Source organism: Nymphalis io, chromosome 5 (assembly GCF_905147045.1).
Source record: "Nymphalis io chromosome 5, ilAglIoxx1.1, whole genome shotgun sequence".
NCBI lineage: Eukaryota > Metazoa > Arthropoda > Insecta > Lepidoptera > Nymphalidae > Nymphalis > Nymphalis io.
Window position 1 is genome coordinate 9,626,358 of NC_065892.1, and position 16,740 is coordinate 9,643,097.

At 37.3% G+C, this 16,740-nt stretch overlaps 2 protein-coding genes across 3 annotated transcripts in view; both read right to left on the reverse strand.

Annotated features, from left to right (window-relative positions):
• The window catches only part of LOC126768717 (cuticle protein 8-like), a 51,864-nt gene that overhangs the window by 6,678 nt on the left and 28,446 nt on the right, over positions 1–16,740 (reverse strand). The window contains exon 1 of one of the 2 annotated variants that reach the window (XM_050486989.1): positions 3,136–3,154. The exons of the other annotated variant lie outside the window; for it this stretch is intronic. Within the exon in view, the coding sequence (XP_050342946.1) occupies positions 3,136–3,147 (12 nt within the window). The 5' untranslated portion in view covers positions 3,148–3,154. Of the gene's footprint in view, positions 1–3,135; positions 3,155–16,740 lie in introns of those variants that run through there. 2 annotated transcript variants of the gene reach the window in all.
• LOC126768716 (cuticle protein 8-like) lies at positions 8,530–9,423 on the reverse strand. Its single transcript, XM_050486988.1, has 3 exons — positions 9,400–9,423; positions 8,899–9,267; positions 8,530–8,814 (listed from the first exon to the last, which is right to left on the reverse strand). The coding sequence occupies exons 1-3, from the start codon at positions 9,409–9,411 to the stop codon at positions 8,530–8,532; spliced, it is 666 nt and encodes a 221-aa protein (XP_050342945.1). The 5' UTR covers positions 9,412–9,423.

Sequence of the window (16,740 nt, forward strand, 5' to 3'; positions counted from 1 at the left end):
AGCGTGGTAGGCAATGGGAGCTTGTGCAGCATGGTAAGCGACAGGGGTAGCAAGGGTCAGCTTTGCTACCGGAGCGGCATGGTGTTGATCATGGCGTACGATGCTCTGAGAAGAGACAGCCTCAGCTGGAGAATAGTGGACAGCTGATGGCAATAGCCCCGCGGAGGAAACCGCCGCTACTGCGCAAAGAGTAACAATCTGCAAAAAATAAAAAAAAAATCAATTTTATTTACACTTTCAAATATAATAACAATATTACACTAATTTTAAAGAACTTACTTTTGCGAACATATTGATAGATACTTCGCCAATCAAGTGAGAATGATGTTGATGAGTTTATAGTACTGGTTTTTATAGTCGCGGACCCCAAATAGATTACTTCAGATGACAAGTAGTGGAGGTTGTCAAACGGGCTTAATATTTAACCTTGCCCTAGGTCATAAATGTACCAGTATGTGTATCAATCCGTTCACTAAACTGACTTTAAAATTTGTTGCAACATCGTAAAGTATTTTTGAATATTGTAGGCGTACTTTTCATACAAAATTCAAATGCTGTGACATTTGCTTTATCACATACTTTTAAAGTAACTGATAAAATTTCAGCATTTTATTATTTAAATCGCTAATAGAAAATTATCTGACATACTCAACAAATGTATTTGGTGAAAACGTTTCTCACATTGAGTAAAAATGTTGAGATTAATAAAGTATCATTATATCGTATTTGAATGAAAAAAATAGAAAAAATAGATAGTTTTTATGTTTAATTTATGCTAAACAACGTTACTGCAAAATAGATCAACATTAATTAACGTTAGCAGTTGTGTTAGATGATTGGCTAACGGAACACATTTGCAGAAACCGGCTATTATAGGATTTGTAAGAAAGTGACTTTTTTTAAACCGGTTGCCTTTTGTATTCTTTATCAATAATAATATTTAAACATATCGATTTGACATTTAATTTTGCATCTTTTTTGAGAAATATTTCTGCTTGTTTGTTCTATTCGTTTTCAAATTATATATTTATCATACATGTGTTCAAGTGTTAAGTCAATTAATCGATATTCTTCGTTATTATTAAATAAATAATAACGAAGCATGTTGTTCTAAAAATAATAATAATGTATGTATGTATACCATTTATTAAAAGTGAACTTTGTTCTTTTAAAATGGAACAAAGTAGCCAACAGTTTTTTTTTTAAATAGGTACAATATTTTCTTAAATTATTCCACGATATAATTATAATAATATTGAATGTTGACATTAATAGAAGATTGATTTACGTTTCTACCTTAAGGTCCTATTTAAATTTAAAGTCGATATAGAGGCGAAATCAATACAATTTATCTTTGAAGAGAATTATGAATTAAATTAAAACTAAAGTATTATTAATTACCCCTTTCTGTATTTTAAAATATTATATTATTTTAAACTTAATTGAATGCGTTTCCTGTAGTTCAGTCGATTTATTTTTATCAAATGTGCTGTTTCTTTGAAGTTTTACCACCTAAATCGGTTTTGATATGAAAGTTATTAAGTATAAGTAGACGTCTATCTAATGTCATGGCTAAACTTAATAAATATAAAGTAATTAATTGTCAAAGAAGTTAGTCTAAGCAATTATAAAATGTACCTTTTAAGCGGTCCGGTTTTGTGATGCTGTTATAATTAACTCGTATTCAAGATCATTCAACGTTTTATTCAATTATATAAGATTTAAAAAATATATATTTAAATAAATCCTTGTAACCAAATTCGTGACATTGACCAATCAGATAGCTAACGTCAAATTACTTTACTATGTTTTATTCTATAAATCCATTGTTTCGGTTAAATAATATAGAGTCTAATAAGTATCAATAAGTATTATGTTGCTCTAACTTTGCTGTTTTCTTAAACATTACTTATATATTTCAGTACTTAACTATTTATTTTACTGTGAAGCCTGGAAATAAATTTAATTTCAAAATCATTCCCGTAATATGTATTTTTACATAAATATTTGTTTAAGAATTAAAAAATACCTCGATTTACTTTTTTTAAGAAATAGGTTGTAATATGTAAAATAAGATTTTTATGAGATTCAACTGTATATTGATATAAATAAATAATTATCAATCATTTGGTAAGCATATTATATGAAGCTTAGTGGTAGTATTGGGATACAGGAGCAGCGTAGGTAATATTAGAATCTATAACTTTATCGAACTTATTTGTTTATTGTATTAAATAAATAGTCAACTATCATTTAGTAAATTTGCCTTGAGTAAGTCACTTAATGGTAGTATTGGTGTACGGGGGCGGCGTAAACGGGGGTCTTGACGACGACGGGTGCGGCCTTGATGTAAGCGGGAGCGGTGGTGGGGGCGCTGTTATGTACTACGGCGTTGAAACCGCTGTGGTCGTCAGCGAAGTACTCTACAGTTCTGACAGAGCCGTCAGCTTCTTGGAACGAGTATGAGCCCTTCACGACATCACCATCACGGACCTCTTGTTGTTGTTTGTTGTCACCGGTGTGTCCGTCAGCAACGGAGTAATTGTACTCGTATTTGGGGTAGGCCTGCAGAAACCAAAGAGAATTAAATTAGTTTTCTATTGAGAGTAATATCATTAATATGTAACTTTCTAGAAGTTACGGAAAACCACTTACGATTTCCTCAGGCTGGGCAATAACTTTAGCGACGGGAGCGGCGTGGTAGGCGATGGATGCGGGAGCGGCGTGGTAGGCGATGGATGCGGGAGCGGCGTGGTAGGCGATGGATGCGGGAGCGGCGTGGTAGGCGATGGGAGCAGGAGCTGCGTGGTAGGTGACGGCGGCGGGAGCAGCATGGTAAGCGACTGCAGCAGGGGCAGTGTGGTAAGCGACTACAGCAGGGGCAGCTTGGTAAGCGACGGGGGCAGCGACGGCCAATTTGGCAACGGGAGTCGCGTTCTCATCGTGACGGACAATGCTCTGAAAGGAGACCGCACCCGCAGAGGAGTATTGTACAGAAGGCACGAGTCCGGCCGACGACACCGTCACTACAGCGCAGAGAGCTACCAGCTATGAAATAATTTGAATATTATAAAATGTTGTCACCTTCTACATTTTGATATTTATGTTCATTATTTTTTTATATTTATTACTTACTTTGGAGAACATTGTGTTGATTATTCTTTCGTGTTTGATCACTGAATGATTTCTTTACATTTGCTTCATGTTTTATAGGAACTTTATCACTGCGATCAAATTAGAAAAAAACACAATTAAAGTAATAGCCTTGCCCGAGGTTATTTTTGACAAATTTATTTTCGCATTCACTAGCAGTAGATGAATTATATTATAAATCCTTGCGAAAATCTTATTACCTAGATAAAATCCAGTTCGTCAGCAGTGATTTCTCGATTACACGTAAGATTTTATCTTTAGTGAATATAAATATACACATATGTATACTAGGTTTGTATTTATTTATACGAAAGGTCTACTACCACTCTTATTATTGTTCGACGATTATCTTTTATTTTATCGAAACAACTTAATTTACCATATTAGAAAGCTTAAATAATAGATTTTTTAAATTTTACTGTTCAATATTCTAAGCTAATATGAAAGAAATAAATTCATGATTTCTCTTATCTTACATTAACAACCTTACCAGTTGGAACCAAATGTTCAATAAAAAGTTTTTGTATTTCAGTTATAGTATAATAAATATTTTGGACTATGGTTTCAACAATTAATTTTATCCCGTTGAAAATACGATACAATATAAAGTAGTATAAGCTATTATAAGATGTTAAAAATAAGCTTAAGCTTCAGTAAATTTGATAGAAAGTATACCGATGGACAGTAAAGCGTGAAGTTAAAGCTCTAAAGAGGTTCATTATTTACATAATCTTAGAAATACATTTTGTTCAAGCTATTTAGAAAAACAATTATTAAATTATAAGGTAATCAAAATGCTACATTTACCTTTTACTTCAGAAATAATATGCTACTTAATATATTTTTACTAAAGATACGTTAATTTATTATATCTTGTATTTAAAATTTATTTCATAGTTAGAAAGTATCAATTAATTATTAATTGTTGTTCATGGTTATACTCGTGACTTCCAATTTTTCGTATTCACTTATGCGCCTTGACTTGCGCACGCGCAATGTTGTTAGCCGGTGATAAATTTAGAAGCTGTTGCGGCATTTGACATTTAGACTCAGCTTTTTTTTTTTTTTTATAGAATAGGAAGGCGGACGAGCATATGGGCCACCTGATGGTAAGTGGTCACCAAACGCTCTTAGACATTGGCATTGTAAGTAATGTCAACCATCGCTTATATAGCCAATGCGCCACCAACCTTGGGAACTAAGATTTTATGTCCCTTGTGCCTGTAATTACACTGGCTCACTCACCCTTCAAACCGGAACACAACAATAACAAGTACTGCTGTTTTGCGGTAGAATATCTGATGAGTGGGTGGTACCTACCCAGACGAGCTTGCACAAAGCTCTACCACCAGTGATCGAATCACCAGTTCTATCACCAGTCAGCTGAACGAATTGGGTTTTAAGCACTAACAAAAGTAGAGTAGACCTTTAAATAATGAAGAAGAAGTTTTAAGTTTTTTTTATTTGTTGCAATTTAATACTAAATGACTAATGGTTTGAATTTAAAAAGGACACACAATCGAATTGTGACGAAAAATGTAAGCGTAAATATTTTTTAGTATTTATTTGTATAGTGCTATAGATACTATAAGCGATATTTTGATATAATGAACGTTTCATTTAAAGAAAACATTTTAATGGGGGTTTATTATATAATAAACCGCCATTATATACGTAAGATCAAATTTATGACATTAATTTTGAACAAACGTGTAAATATTAAAATAAATAAATATCAAGAAATCGTTAGTTAAATCTTTAAACTGTTTAAATTAATTTTTTGAATTAAAATTAACGGATGTTTTAAATTAAGAACTTGGTATATTCCATAACTAACTTGGCAGCTACCCGTTCCTTTTGTTAGTCCAAGCAAATAAATATTACTACATTTAAATTACTTGTTTTATAATCGGTATATCTAAATTTGATTTAAATTTTAATTTATCTTGTCCTTATTTTAAATAAAAACTAAACAATGTATACAAAGATAATATAACAAAGATAACAACAAACATTTATATCTACAATCAATTTATTTATATTCTGAAGTTGTAATATTTTACTGTAACAGCCTGTGAATGTCCCATTGCTGGGATAAAGGCCTCCGCACCTCTTTTTGAGGAGAAGGTTTGGAGCTTATTCCACCACGCTGCTCCAATGCGGGTTGGTGGAATACACATGTGGCAGAATTTAGAGTGAAATTAGACACATGCAGGTTTCCTCACGAGGTTTTCCTTCACCGTCAAGCACGAGATGAATTATAATCACAAATTAAGCACATGAAAATTCAGTGGTGCTTGCCCGGGTTTGAACCCACGATCATCGGTTAAGATTCACGCGTTCTTACCACAGAGCCATCTCGGCTTTTTTTTTGTAATATTTACACGATTATTAATACTATGTAGTATAGTTATACACCCGTAATAAGCATGCCTGCCATGATCGAAATTAAGTTAGGGAACATTAATTTTATATTTATATACATATGTAAAGAGTTAACGAGTCTCTAAGTAAGAAATTTAATGAAATTAAAATATTATCTGTTGCTTCTCAATACGTATTATGTAATGTTATGTATGTACGGAAAAATATTAATGATTTTGTGTGAAAATAAACCCTGTCCACATCCAGGACTGTAAGACGAAGGCGATCCAACTGCGCAGAGGGGTGAGACAGGGGGATGTAATATCCCCGAAACTGTTCACCAACGCGTTGGAAGACGTTTTCAAAACGCTGGATTGGACTAGGTATGGAGTCAATGTAAACGGCGAGTACATCTCACACCTTCGATTTGCCGACGATATCGTCATCATAGCAGAGTCGCTGGAACAACTCACCGAAATGCTGCGTAGCCTAGGCGAGTCTTCCCGGCGTGTCGGTCTCGGTATGAACTTGGACAAGACCAAGGTCATGTTCAATAGGCATGTCGTGCCGGGACCGATATACGTCGAGGGGAAACCTCTCGAAGTTGTTAGTGAATATACCTACCTAGGACAGATAATACAAGTCGGTAGGAACAACTTTGAGAAGGAAGCCGATCGAAGAATTCGCTTGGGATGGGCAGCATTTGGCAACCTTCGTCAAGTCCTCAAGTCGTCTATACCGCAATGTTTGAAGACGAAAGTCTTCAACCAATGCGTCTTACCTGCCATGACATACGGTGCCGAAACGTGGACACTAACTGCGGGACTAGTCCACAAATTCAAAGTCGCTCAGCGTGCTATGGAGCGAGCTATGCTCGGAGTATCTTTGAAGGATAAGATCAGAAATGAGATTATCCGGAAAAGAACCGGAGTCACCGACATAGCTTGCAAAATTAGCAGGCTGAAGTGGCAGTGGGCTGGTCACGTATGTCGTAGGACCGATGGCCGTTGGAGCAGACGAGTCCTAGAGTGGAGACCGCGAATCGGCAAGCGCAGCGTAGGGCGCCCTCCAGCCAGGTGGACCGACGACCTTAAGAAGGTGGCGGGCACCAACTGGATGCGGAAGGCGGAGGACAGGGAGCTTTGGCGCACCTTGGGAGAGGCCTATGTTCAGCAGTGGACAACGATTGGCTGTTGATTGATTGATTTTTTGTGTGAAAATGTGATACTCATAACATTGGTACATGGAACAAACACAAATTAATAACCCCCGTTACTCGACAGCATAGAGTCAGTAACTCTTTTGTGGGGCAATGGTTCTACAACAGGTTCCTAAAAACGTTCAAAATTTCTCGGTTGCTAAATTTGAAAAAAAATTGTAAAGGAACGCTTGTGTGTAAAAAGTTATTATATAATAATTAAGGTTCGGGAAGCTACACGATATCTTCTCATCCCAAATACCGCAGTGTCTCTAGTCGAAAGTCTTCGACCAGTGTGTGTTGCCAGTGATGACTTATGGATCAGAGACGTGGTCGCTCACAATGGGCCTCATAAGAAGGCTCAAGGTCACTCAAAGGGCAATGGAGAGGGCTATGCTCGGAGTTTCTCTGCGAGATCGAATCAGAAATGATGAAATCCGCAGGCGAACCAAAGTAACCGACATAGCCCGAAGAATTGCTAAATTGAAGTGGCAGTGGGCGGGGCACATTGCTCGCAGAACCGACGGCCGCTGGGGCAGAAAGGTTCTCGAGTGGCGACCACGAACCGGAAGACGCAGCGTGGGCAGGCCCCCTACAAGGTGGACCGACGACTTGGAACGAGTCGCGGGAAGCCGTTGGATGCGGGCAGCGCAAGATCGGCCAACGTGGAAATCCTTGGGGGAGGCCTTTGTCCAGCAGTGGACGTCTTTCGGCTGGTGATGTGATGATGTGATAATTAATTTTTGGATGATAGCACACCTTGGGAATCAGACAATCGCTGCCTGGCTATTTTTCTTATTTTTTTGTAAATGAAACATGATACATGTAAAAAAACCCCGCTGAGGTTCTTTCGTCGGTTCTTCTCAGGGCTGGGTGTTTTTTTTCCGAACCAGTAGTAGTTTCTGGTTTGACTATCAATAAGCAAGTGTGATGCTTCAATGTTGAATAAATCATTTTGATTTTGAATTTATTGTTTGTAAAATCATTTTTTTTTGTACACACAACACATACACTATAGATCGAGGTCTCTAATTATTATAATTTTTAATATAAAACTAAGCATATAAAAATATAGGCAGTAATATTGATTATTTTAATTAATTGTTTTGTGATTTTAAATCTCAATTATTATATAGTTACTCTATTTCTGTGATTAAATATCGATTTTTTTTTGTCGCTGGATATGCATTTATAGAAATATTTCTGGTAGTTTGCATCCTGGGATAAAAAATATTTTATGTTGATTGTTGCTTGCATAAATATATGGGTAACAGGAATTATTCTATTGTATTCAAAAAAAATAATTTTGAGTCATGTATTAACAATAATAAAATTAATTACAATGTTTAAAGGAAACGCCTGTGATTTTGTAATCAGAAGGTACACACGCATAAAAAAGCTTAAAAAGTTATGCGGTTTTCAACATATTTTTTTTAAATATTTTATAAACAAAGGCTCTAAAGGCATAAGCGGAAAATGTATATAAATTACTGTTAAATACAATTGTCTTAGTTAAACTACCTTATTAATATTACCGGAATTACGGGTTAAGCACCATCATTATTTTACGTATATATTCCATTTTTTTTCTTATTAGATGCACAGCAACACAAGTTCTATGTTTTTTATGTTAACTAAATACTAATTTGTACTTTAAAAGTTTTGAAAGTAATAACTTTTTTTATTATTATTTTATTAGTTATAAAGTTAAAAATAGAGAAGGTCGAGAGAAAACACAGTAATTTTGAGATTCAATTTTATATTGAAATTAATAAATACTTGACAATCATTTTAGTTAACTGATTTTGAATTTTTTAGTGGTAGTACTGGAGGGCTGGGGCGGCGTAGACGGGGGTCTTGACAACGGCGGGAGCAGCCTTGATGTAAGAGGGGGCGGTGGTGGGGGCGCTGTTGTGTACTACGGCGTTGAAACCATTGTGGTCGTCAGCGGAGTACTCCACGGTTCTGATAGAACCGTCAGCTTCTTGGAAGGAGTATGAGCCCTTCACGACATCACCATCACGGACCTCTTGTTGTTGCTTGTTGTCACCGGTGTGTCCGTCAGCAACGGAGTAATTGTACTCGTATTTGGGGTAAGCCTATGAAAATCAAAGAGAATTATATTAGTTTCGTATTAAGAGTAATATCTATAATATGTAACTTATAGACGGAAAACTACTTACGATTTCTTCAGGCTGTGCAATAACTTTAGCGACGGGAGCGGCGTGGTAGGCGATGGATGCGGGAGCAGCGTGGTAGGCGACGGGAGCAGGGGCAGCGTGGTAAGTGACGGCGGCGGGGGCAGCGTGGTAGGCGACGGGAGCAGGGGCAGCGTGGTAAGTAACGGCGGCGGGGGCAGCGTGGTAGGCGACTGCAGCAGGGGCAGCGTGGTAAGCAACGGGGGTAGCGACGGCCAATTTGGCAACGGGAGCCGCATTCTCGTCATGACGGACGATGCTTTGAGAGGAGACGGCGGCCGCTGAAGAGTAGTGTACAGGGGCAGGCAGGAGTCCAGCCGAGGACACCGCCACAACGGCGCAAAGAGCTACCAGCTGAAAATAAACATTGTTTATTTTGTTATAATCATCTTGATAGTTTCACACAGATATAAATACATTTGAAGCTTGCATAAGTATTAGGATAAGTATTAGCAGTGTAGCGCGTGTAGGTATTTATTTACTCACTTTAGAGAACATTGTGTTGATTATTGTTTCGTGTTTGATCACTGAATGATTTTTCTACATTTGCTTAATCGTTTTATAGTGCCTTGCCGTGTGTTATCACTGTGATCAACTTAGAAGAACTTGTTCAAATGAAAGACCTTGCCCCGGGCAAATTCGCCAAATCTATTTTTACATTCACTTGTGTATTCAAAATTGCGAAAACACACTTGCGAATTATACATAAATCTGGAAAGTTTTGTGTAATTTATACGAATATTGTATTTTAGATAAAAACGATACTATAGATCTTAAGATTCAAAGTTTATTTGACATTAATTACAAAAACTAATATGCAAATTAAATGTATATGCGCATAGGGATAAAAACATTAGTATTGTTTTATAATAGTTTAAATAATATAATAATATATAATATTTTTAGGATCGTGTGGCTCTATATATTTGCTTGAAACCGTTCGCACTACTAAATCATTCCCAAATAAAGAAACTAACTTGAAAAAAAAGTCTTAAAAATAAAGATTTAATAGTTATATTTAAGAATAAACATTGACTAGATCTTATATTCAATCAATGATTTTGATAGAAAAAAATGTTGTATAAATAAACGTTATGTAAAGATAAACTAGTAATAATAGTTTGGAACGTACTTCTGTAAGATCGGACACGAATCGTCGGCGCGGACCGGGAGACCCCTCAGCATACGTTGGAGACGTGCTTCGCGTGAAGTGCGGATAGTAAGATCCTGGTCCGTGAGGTCAGACAAAACCTCTCTCAGTGAGCAATCGTGTCAGTGATATTCCACAGGGAATCGGAGTGGAGGGTCGTAGCGTCCTTCTGTGAGACCGTCATGGTCCAGAAGATGGCGAAGCGGGAACGGCATAGGGCCTCACGTGTCCCATTTCAGACAGTAAAATTTCGCAAACTAGCTATTATACATTTACAAATCTCATGTAAACAAAAGATTTATTATAGTGTAAATGATCACATAAATGTTAAAAGAGCTTACTATTGGTTGATGTTCATACAGGATACATAAATATAATTTGATATGATTTTGACAAAAAGTAAATTCCCACCTTAACATTTGTTCTTTACGTCACGCATCTTTTTACGTATTTCTGAACGATTATTGCGCATTGGGGGTAAGAACAATTCTTATGCTGCGACGGGAAACAGTATGACTCTGTTATGCCGTCAGGTTTCATCTCCGCCTCCACTCGCTACTCTCTTGTGTACGTAGCGCCCATGCTATACTATACTTCGTTGCTTCTCCGTGAAGATTTGTGGTGTGCAGACGCAGCAAAAATATATGTACTTATTTTATTAACGAAACTCTGTTTTTCATCATTTATTCACTCCAACTTCCAAACAACATAAAATAAATTAAAAACTTACAATCTTTTAAAACCACATTAAAAACTATATCTTTTGCGATAAATATATTTTTTCAAATATTTAAACACCTACATAGTTTATAGTCATATATAGTAAAAGATTATCAGTGAATATTATCCTACGTAACAAAACACCGTCATTCAACTGACCGATTTTGTTACGATGCCACTAAAACTACCCACCTATAATAATTATTTTGCAATATGTTTAATAATGTATTTAGATTTTGGTTTAACGTTTTAAAATTAAAATGTAGTATTAAATTATCATGTAAGTGAATTTTATTCTTATTATTTACATATTTAAGGCTTTAATAAAGATTTCTCTAGATATTTGTTTATAGTATTCTTTAATTATATATAATATATATAAATAGTTAATTTCGATGTTTTAAATATGCAGAGCGTACCGAAATAGCGATATTTTTTGTTTAAATTAGAGGTATATTTTAAAAATCGAGATGGTTAACTCGTGAGTCTTTGGTTGCGGGTTCAGGTCTTTTCTTTTTTTTTTTTCTTTTCTCGCAGTGGAAACCTTCAGAAAGGTACCCGTGTTTTATGGAGGTGGAACCGGGTTATGCGGGATTCTTACCCACTAAAACCACTGCGATGGCCGTCCTCAGCACGGATCGGAGAGGCTGCGGGATCGTGTTAATATAACGCATCCGCGGCCTCTCCCGTGCTTTGTTCCACTCGTGGCTCGGCGGAGCTCTCATCAGGGGGCGAATCTCGCCCCCCGCACTCCTCGCGGGTCAGGCCTAAATTAAGCATGCTTAATTTGTGTTTATAATTCGTGCTCGGTGGTTAAGCAAAACATCGTAAATTTGTCACAAATTTATCCACCACCTCACATTGTGGAAAGCATTGTAGAATAAGCTCCAAACCTTGTCCTTAAAAGAAGAGAAGGACCCAACATTGGGACATTTACAGGCTGATAGTTTTTTATCTATAATAATATATAATTTTGAAACAGAAATATGGTATTGGAAAAAAGATAAGAAAGTTTAAAATATTTTACATAAATTTCGTTTTTAAATATGTTTAAGGATTAGAGGTGCATTTTGATGTTGGTGTATTTTGAATAAATAATTTGAAATGAAAAATTTTACTTTAGTATTTACAATGTAGCGTTAAAACAAGGCTTTGTTTATTAAAAACTTAACTTATGGTTACCTAATTGGCCAAGACTGAATAATGTATGAAAATGCTTATATAAATTGTACGATAAATTAATTATGTTATAATTATTATACTACTAAAAGCACAGTTTTTTAGAGAAGTAATATTAAATTATCCAATAAACTTGAAACTATTTAATACTATAAACTTTTGGCACAAACAGACAATGAATAATGAAGCGTTAGATATTGTTTAAGTTAATTGCAAACGTTAAACAACATGCGAACGAATCTTTTCATTTTTAAAATAGCGTTATTATGAGTAAAAACAGACTCAAAGTCGAAATAGATTTTATTCAAGTAGGCTCTCACTAGCACTTTTCAATAATCATTTTCTAATTTTTATTTTATTATAAAGCTACCACCGGCTTGGAATGTGACGATCTGTCTGTTTTGTAGTACATTTTAAGATTCTACTGAGAAAAACTGGCAAGAAACTCAGTGTTTACTCTTTTTAACAATCAAAAACATTTACATATAATTATTGTATAAAATTTTATGTACATATCCTATATGAACATCTAAAAAAACTGATTCCAAGCAATAATGGGTCCAAAATTGATTGGAACGTGCATTTTTAAAACAGACCCAGAAGACTTAAAAATGATGGGTCTCAATAATAATTAGAAAGGATGTGTATAAATTTTTAAATGAAATATGTATAAATATTTTATAATAAATATATTAATAACGTATTACTAGGTTCTTAGTCACTAGGTTCTTTGTGAGAGCCAAAACAAAATATGATACTATACATTTATTTGCTAACAATAATAGAATTGTAAGTAATAGTGGTAGTATTGGGCCACAGGAGCAGCATAGACGGATTTTTTTTTTTATATGCCCCGGGATGGCAAATGACTCTACTCCACCTGATGGTAAGTGGTAGTAGAGTCCAAACGCGACGACGGCCAGTACAGTCGGGAAGAATGTTCTGTACTAGCCGTCCCCGCCTTGCCGGCCCGCAAGATGCCTCTTCACGCCTTGTTTGAAGGAACCCGGGTTGTAAGAGGAGGGGAACACGTGAGCTGGTAAGGAATTCCATTTTTTGGTAGTGCGACAAAGAAAGGAGTTGCCAAATTTCTTTGTGCGCTGGATGTAAGTTGATGTAAGTGGGGCTGGCGGTGGGGGCGGTGTTGTGTACTACGGCATTGAAACCGCTGTGGTCATCAGCATAATAGTTCATAGTTCTGATGGAGCCGTCAGCTTCGTGGAAGGAGTACGATCCCTTGACGACATCACCATCACGGACCTCTTGTTGTTGCTTGTTGTCACCGGTGTGTCCGTCAGCAACGGAGTAATTGTATTCGTATTTAGAGTAGGCCTTCGGAAAAGAAAGAGTATTGATTTAATTAGTCGTTATTGTCGTTAATTATAGTTACTTAGCATAATTTCTATGAATGTAAAATAACTCACGATTTCCTCAGGTTGGGCAATAACTTTAGTGACAGTGGCGGCGTGGTAGGCGACTGATACGGGAGCGTCGTGGTAGGCTATGGGAGCAGGAGCTGCATGGTAGGCGATGGGAGCGGATGCAGCGTGGTAAGTCACTGCAGCAGGGGCTGCGTGGTAGGTGACTGCAGCAGGGGTAACGTGATAGGCGATGGCAGCAGGGGCGGCGTGGTAGGCGGGGGGTGCAGCAACAGCCAGATTGGCAAGGGGAGCCGCGTGCTCGTCGTGACGTACGATGCTCTGAGACGAGAAAGCCGCTGGAGAGGAGTATTGAACAGCAGGCACAAGTCCAGCTGAGGACAGCGCCACTACAGCACAGAGAGCTACGAGCTGTAAAATTATATATTATTCGTCATCGTCTCTTTAGTTTGAAAGCTTGCTTAACTGCGTTTAAATAGATTTGCTTACTTTGGAAAACATTGTGTTGATTATTCTGTCGTGTTTGATCACTGAATGATTTCTTTACATTTGCTCAATGGTTTTATAGTGACTTTATCAATCAAATCAAATTAGATGAAGTTGTTTCAATGGAACTACCTTACCGTGGGTGGTTTTTGACAAATAAATTTTTATATTAAATTTGTAAAAATATGAAATAATTGCAAAAATCTTTTCGTATTTAAATCTATTTATCGATGAAAAATAACTAACTGTACCTACTTATGACATGTCGATGTCACAAGGAGCTAGTCGTATGTATCTGTTAATTATACATATACTGCCTTACATATAAATATTGTTTAGGTGAGCTTAGTTAAACAATGATTTCTCTCTTACTGTCATTCGTACGGAGAAGTTTGTTTAACTTATCATCCCCTAAACAACATTTACAGGTAAAGCCGTAAAGTCGATGTGTGTGTCGTACTTCGTGTCTTTTATTTTTTATAAATGTATGTATGCGACTACATTATATTTATACTTTTATAATAGATAAAGAGGTAAGTCTGCTATTGCTGTATATAATGTATAATGTACGCTTTTCATGTTATTATTACTAGATAACGCTTTTGTTAAATCTTCTTCTTTTATTACTTTGTGTTAATAAGCAAAGTAATTGTACTGTGAGGTCATACGTGCTGTTTTAATCACAATTTACTATTTTGACTGCCTCGTTTGGTCTAGCAGCTAGATATAAGGTAGCAGATCCCGGTTAAAGGTTTAAACCTAGGTCAGGGCGATAGAAGGTTATTGGGATTTTCAGTCAAAATTCTTAGTAGCAGCCCGGAGTCTGGAAGTTGAAAGCCTAACGCCTACGCCTAAGCTCTTTCCGATCGTATCGAATTAGCCGTCACATCGGATTGTAAGAGTGAATACATAAATAGTCCACCTTTGTTTGCGCACATACGTGTGCTCTACATCTGCGCAGTTAGTCTCCCTTGGAGTTATCGTCATGGCCGAAATCGGTTATGATGACATTTTCATCTAATCACAAGTGAAATGATATTGAACACGAAGCTTGATGTTCTTTTTATCTGTACCTTTTTTTTTTCGAGGAGGAAAGGCATTTACGCCTCCCGCCCGGACACGACCGGGACGGGTATGTGGGACTCACAGGGCAGAAGGCCACCGTCCTACCCACTAAAACTTCCTCGTTTTCGCCTCACCGCATGGTGGCGGGGTTACGAGAACGCGTTAGCACACCACCGCGACCTCGTCTGCGGCCGTCGCTTTGGGTGAGCGACCCACCGGTTGTTTTTTATTGAGGGTTTCTCCTCTTGGCCCAGCCGGTGAAGGCAAGGCCCTCGGTCCAACCACTGCCGGCGCCTAGATGGGGAAACGAGTTTGAGAAGGCGGTGACCGAAGTATGTCCACCCAGCATCGACACCGAAACTGGGCGAAACCGGCTCTCCCTCCTCCTTCTACTCCTCCTCCTCTCTCCGGAAACCCGAAAGGACTCCGGAGACCAACTCCTCCTCTCTCTCTCCGGCGGCCCAAAAGGACCCCGGAGTCCTCCTACTTGCCACGAAGCCGCTCGCTGGTCCACTCTGCGCAACAGAGAAGTACCAGGAGCGGCCCGCGACACTTCCGCCGCATCACTCAGCCGCGATCGACAAGCAATCCGGGAAAACATCGGATTGCTGGTCGACCCCGTTGCCCAGGGTGCACCACGTGGAGGTGACTGACATGCACCATTTTTAATTAGTACCTATTTAAAAGGAGGATTAATTATATAAAGTATACTGAAAAGTTTTACTTTAGTGTTAGTAAAACGTAGGTTTAAAACATGGCTAAGGTAGTTTATCTTAATATGGTTGTCTAATGCGACAAATTTGAATAATTTATGGTAAATTCTATCTGTCTATCAATTAATGAATAGGATGTTTATTTAATTTTTCAATTAAATAAGTATAATTATTTTATAATAAATATAGTCACAATATATTTCCTTTTTATCTAGATTATTTGTCAGAGTAAATACAAAATATAGTAGTACTTAATAATAATATGTATATAAATAAAATAACAACAAGTTACAAGTTACAATAGATTTGTAACGCTTAGTATTGGGCTACAAAAGCAGCATAGACGGGCGCTTCCTTGATGTAAGCGGCGGCGGCAGTTGTGTACTGCAGCGTTGAAACGGCTGTGGTCGTCAACATAGTAGTCCACAGTTCTGATAGAGCCATCAGCTTCTTGGAAGGAGTATGAGCCCTATACGACATGGTGTGTCCGTCAGCTACAGAGTAATTGTACTCGTATTTGGGGTAAGCCTTTAAAAGTGATAAATAAGAAAATTCAATAATTGCTGGTACTACATAATAATGAAGGAGTTAAGTTAGCATTTTATATATACATAAATGTTAAAAAAACTTACAATTTCTTCAGGTTGGGCAATAACTTTAGCGACAGGTGTAGCGTGGTAGGCGACAGAAACGGGAGTGGCATGGTAGGTGACAGAAGCAGCGTGGTAGGCGACAGAGGCGGCGTGGTAGGCGACTGTGGCTGCGACAGCCAACTTGGTGACAGGAGCTACGTGCTCGTCATGACGTAGGATGCTATGGGAGGAGACAGTGGCTGCTGTAGAGTACTGTACAGGGGCAGGCAGGAGTCCAGCCGAGGACACCGCCAGTACAGCGCAAAAAGCTAACAGCTGTAAAAAGTTTTATTTTATGTATCATAACCTTTTTGGTATGAAGTTCCTGTTTCTTTTATTTACCAAAAACTTACTTTGGAGAACATTATGTTAATTATTGTTGCGTGTTCAGTGATCACACTGAATGATTTCTGTCCGTTAGATTTATGGTTTTATAGTAACTTTATCGGTGTGATAATCTTAGAAGAACCAGTTCAAATGAACGACCGTGCCCCTGGTTAGTT

Excerpts from the sequence above, each read along its gene's own strand:
- LOC126768716 (XM_050486988.1), bottom strand. Across the intron at positions 8,815-8,898 it reads TTGCACAGCCTGAAGAAATC|GCTTACCCCAAATACGAGTA; the intron begins GTAAGTAGTTTT and ends TGATTTTCATAG.